Source organism: Pterocles gutturalis, unplaced genomic scaffold (assembly GCF_000699245.1).
Source record: "Pterocles gutturalis isolate BGI_N339 unplaced genomic scaffold, ASM69924v1 scaffold46342, whole genome shotgun sequence".
Lineage (NCBI taxonomy): Eukaryota > Metazoa > Chordata > Aves > Pterocliformes > Pteroclidae > Pterocles > Pterocles gutturalis.
The window spans coordinates 1-5,260 of NW_010111986.1; the positions used below are offsets into that span (position 1 = coordinate 1).

At 38.0% G+C, this 5,260-nt stretch overlaps 1 protein-coding gene across 1 annotated transcript in view; it reads left to right on the plus strand.

Annotated features, from left to right (window-relative positions):
* Window positions 1-1,049: 1,049 nt before the first annotated feature.
* The window catches only part of APBA2 (amyloid beta (A4) precursor protein-binding, family A, member 2), a gene marked incomplete at its 5' end in the record, with an annotated part of 34,162 nt that continues 29,951 nt past the window's right edge, over window positions 1,050-5,260 (plus strand). The window contains 2 exons of the mRNA XM_010073882.1: window positions 1,050-1,130; window positions 2,472-2,508. Of these exons, the coding sequence (XP_010072184.1) occupies window positions 1,050-1,130; window positions 2,472-2,508 (118 nt within the window). The remainder of the gene's footprint in view (window positions 1,131-2,471; window positions 2,509-5,260) is intronic.

Consider the following 5,260-nt stretch of genomic DNA (forward strand, 5'->3'; position numbering starts at 1 on the left):
GTACCCGTGGTTTTATAAACCACGACAATGGGGAAATCAATAAAAAAGGAAAGTGAAATATTCTAAAGCATAAAAATTTGTTCCAGAAATCACCTTGGTTTTCCAGATTTCTAGCACTGAAACTCTGAGTCATGAAAACTTCCCTTTCTTGGTACGTATGGGAGGACATGGGCACTCCCTGGGCTAGGTGCTGGTGTTCAGTGATTTGTGTCAGTCTGGAGAAGAAATTCTGACAATCTTGGAACTTGGAAGAAAAAGAGTGTTCGATAGTTTAAAAGACTTAGTGTTTTCCTTTTGCAAGGTTTTTGATTTTCCCTTTTATGTTTCTTCAGAAGCCTGAAGCTGTGCTGCCAGCGTTGTATCGGTTGGCTTGGCCCAAAAGGAAGGAGATGCCATGAGGTATCTCCCGTGAACAGAGAATTCTGTATTGAATGCTACGACTCAGTTTTTCACATCAGAGGTGGCTGTTAGGACTATTTCGATTTTGTCCAGTACTGAGCACATTTAAAAATTCTGACATTGGTTTCTGAACAATTTGAATGTGTCAGCATTTGGCTTAATTTGATGTGAAAAAATTTGCATTGAAATAAAATCCTTTAGTAGAAATTTAAATCAGTAGTGTTAACTGCTACTTAATGATAATTGAAATGCCTTATTATTTACATCAGAGTAGAGCTTTTATTAAACAGCTCAGCATTTTTATATGAATCTCATGTTTGCTAAACTACAATAGGAAATTCAAAATATATCACATATTTCAGTATCAATAACGAATATTGATTGCACATAAATAATTACATATAAATACCTGTAAATAACTACACGAAACAGCTTAATGATCAATGACTATCATAAAATAATGGAGAAGACGCTAAATACAGTTTCATATGTTAATGTTTTATGAATTTTTATTAAAATTTTCTGAATGTAATTTAGTCTGGTGAAAGTTTTCTATCTTTGCACCATTGACTTCCATGGAAATCTCTACTTTGTTTTGAAGCTGTTGAGAAGACAAAGGGATTTGAAATCGTTTCTCATTTTTGTTATAGATGTGCAATGGTTTAGAACAGCCAAGGAAGCAACAGCGTTCAGACCTCAATGGACCAGTTGACAATAATAACACACCCGAGGTAGGTACCTCAGGCCGTTAGGCTGTTTAGCTGTGTATCTTCCTGCAGTCAGGCTTCCACAACCGAAAGCAGGCACTGAATTGTCAGCTTTCTCTCTCTCAAACCCACATACTTAGGCTCTGTTTCTTTTCCTGTGCTGACAATAAATACCATGTCTGCATATTCCGAAACGTCTTTGAATTGTAACCGTCCACAGCATGTACTCAAGCATACAATTTTCTGATGACATACAGAATGGGGAGAACACTTCAGAAATTCTCTTTTTGGATTACTGGAGAGCAAAAGTAGCATCAAAAAGAAATTGGCTTCTGCTTTTTTTCCTTCCCTCCTTCCCTTCCCCCAGTGTCAGTCTTTGCAACCAAAGGTCTACTAATTCCCACAGGAATAATTCTCTTTAAATAACCCCTAAAATCAAGCACATCATTCAGTGCTGAGGGCTCAAATGATCCATATCTTTTTGAGTGGCCTCTGTGGTAAGATGTGTCCTGGCTCATTCAGCTGTGATGAAGACGCAGCGATAGGCAGACCTGCTCTTGTCGCTGAAGACTGGAGCAAAGACACCATCTAAGAATTCAGAACGAGGTTATGCTTGAGGGGTGACACAATGAAATGAAGTTGAAACCTAAAAGCAGAAGTCTGTTATCTCAAAAACATAGAACATATTTAACCTTTAGCCTGTTACATTAATGAAGAGGCACGTTTCTAGAGCCTTTTCACATAATGGAGAAATTGACCTCTCTGGTGGAAACAGGAACACCTGAGGAGGCTGGCAAAAAACAAGCAAACAGAAGGACCCTATCTGTTTATTGAGAATAGGTACGGTAGCATAAAAGGAGCACTGTTGTGGCCCTTGCTGCGATTAAGTGTAATGCTATGTACTGTGCAATCAGGGACACGGTTCTTTTTGCTCACTGACCCAGAATCTTGCTTTGTAAAATATTGTTAAATATTCTTAGTTGGAAATTTGGGATATCATTAATAGACAATGTGATCTAATGGACAAGCTATTGGACTGGGAATCACTAGTTTCTAGTGTCCATTTGACAGCTGATTTCCCAGCTCATTTTTATGTTCTCATCCCACCCTCCCTTATTTTTTTTAGTGTGGTGGGATCTGCTTAAAATGCTTTGAGATTCCAGGTAAACAGCACTATGTAACAGTTAGTTTGGGTTAATTACTGTGATGTAATGTGTTTCACTGTGCTAAATAGTGGCTATGCAGAAGTTATACAGAGAAATTAGATTTTTTAAAAACAATGGTCAGCTGCTTAAATATAATATGAATTCATTTCAGTTTGTGAAAATTATTTGTTACAGCTATACCATTTTTATTTCTCAACAGACAAAGAAAGTGTCCTCATTTCCAAGTTTTGTTGATGGTAAGTTTTACATCATCCATGGTTAAAGTAGGACAAAATGGAAGAAAATTATTTAATATATTTTAAAGATCACAGTTCTAAAAACCAGTCAAACCCAAGAGAATAGAGATGAAAAGTTTAAGTATTGGAGTATTTAACATTTTCATCCCCCCCGTGGCAATGGGAGCCTCGTGGTGATAAAAAGAAGGAGCAGATAGAGCTCACTCTCAGAAGGATTAACATGAAGATGGAGACAGCTACAAATCTGGAAGGGGGTTTAAGAATGTGGTAACAGTGGGCCCCAGCAGGGTGGAGGTTTATGAAGGTATAAGAGCACCCTGTTCTTCTTGGCCTTGTGCAGAGGAAGGAGTCATTTAACTTTTCAGAGCACCCTTGTATCACTTGGATGTGATGCCTGCTACTGCAGTCTGGGAATCTCAGTTGGCACAAACGGAAAGGTTCTCCTGATGTGACAAAAATTGGTAAGCCAACCCTCTGTTTAGGAGAACCATGCTTTCATGCCTTTCTTCGATCTCCTTTGCATTGCTATTACATGTTTTCTGTTTGAAGAAAAATAAGTCAATTTATTAATACAAGAAAGTGGACAGAGGTAAAATACTGAAAAACACCATTCTCTGATTCACAGAGAGCTGAAGAACTTTGTATGGGGAAAATGCATGCAGCTCTTCCTGCAAAGGGAATGTCTGCTCTCTAAAGTGAGAAAAGACAGTAGGAAACTTCTAAGGGTCTGCTATGACCACACTTTTCCCCACAATGGAAACCATAAATGAATGTTAAAAAATTGATTTCTAAGGCCATTCTCAACTCAGGGGAAACATTACAATTTAGAATAGTATTAGAATATTCAGCACATTTTTCTTCTATTCCCTGGTCTCATCAGCTTGACTAGCAGCTGATTTTAGTAATTTCCTTGAAGAGCTAGAGCAAATGGAAGGTTCAAAGATTGCCCCTTTTACACAGACTGACATCTGAAGGACATTAACATCTAACACTTGGCATGTACTGGTGAACAGGCCCTAAATGGAGATAAATTAAATGCATTCCCCAAAGGTGGCAGAGGCAAGAAAGCAAGCTCATAGTTAGTAATAAGCATCTGCTGATTGTATAGTGGACAACTGTAACGGGAGGCCAGCATGAGCAGAGCTTTAAAACAGACTAGAAAATTCACCCCTCACAGCGCTAGCAGATACAACTGCACATATTAATTTTATTGGGATAAAGAGGTTGTGTTTTTCTTATCAATCAGCTCACTACTCTGTTGGAAAGGGGTCAGTATACTCTTTTAGATAGCATAATACTTTTTAGTTCAATCATTTTGCTTTCTCTGATTTTTTTTTATAGTTGCACAGTATGTGAGGATGAGCCATCTCTTACGCTTTTCTATTGCAGGTATTGTGGGGCATTGTCTAATACAAATACATACGTAGCTTAATAGGAGCTTATGATAGCTAACATGACTGGTCTCTGAATTAAAAGAAAAACACAGCTTTTAGTATTAATTTTTTATGTAGAGTCCCAAAAGGAACAGGAACCTACTGCACATCAGAAGATTCTGCCAGCTTTAACACTCCCTGTTTTTCCCTGAGCTTTGACAGGGGCGCCACAACCGTATTCTGGTTGTATACATCTCTTCAGGTGCTTAACTTTCAGCACCACTCCTTAACTACAGTAGCTGTATCTATATCTCTATGAAGACATAATATTTTCATATGCCATGTGGTCATAAAAAAATTAGATAACAGGCACAAAAAATATTGGAAATGTGTCCTTTTGCTATTAGAATTGTTTCAGGAATAGTACCACTACATGCTTCTAGTGGTAATTAGTTCCATCTTCAGGGGTTCTGGCTTTTTTGCTCTCCATATTTGTCCTGTCACCATAAACCTCATTCCCTTGCACAGTCACAGCTACGATGAGGTAAAGAAATCAGCCAAAATATGGAACTTGTAGATAGGCATTCTGCAAGGTGACATATACCCTGTGTCCTTTTACTCCTTATGCAAAATCTGTTGCAGTGCCGTGTACCCTGAGGTCTCGGTGACTTCATGTAGCATGATGGTTAGCAGGAAGTTGAACATGCTTCTGTGCTCTGAGCGCGGTTACTGCCTGAATTCTTGGTTTACACATTATTTTAGATAAACATAAAAATATGATCCTTACAGATTATTAAATTCAGTTATGCTGAGTTATTTTTCTTATTTTATGAATACAAAATATAAGTTAATTTAAAAATGTTTAGACCTAGTCTGCTTAGTCTAGAAATATGTTTGCACTAGCTGCATTAATAGATCAGCAGAAAACCAAGTAATCATTATTGCATTGATAAGGTAGTGCCGAAATTTGCAGTTAGATTTTTCAGAAACAGTTATCTAAACACCAGTACTCAACATAAAATTCCCATCTTTGTTCACACTAAACTAATCTTAAAGTTTCAGATCTACTTCTTTCTTCTTCCCTTCCTCATCAGTAAGCCTTGCACATTTTTACAGTCAAGGGCATGTTTAAGTGCTCTGATGAGCTGGGACCTCAGCCAAGTCTGCATTTTTATATTATTTAAAGCAGTCAGAGATAAGGGAAGAAAACACTTGGGTAACCCAAGCCGACCCTGGGAATTTTCAATACCATTCCGTCCTTCTAACAGATGTCTTATTTTACCTGACATTTGCTTATATGTCTTTCATGATGGGAGTATGCTGGAAATGTTTTCTGCCCAACATGCCTTTTTTTTTGGGGGGGGGGGGGGGGGGTTGGG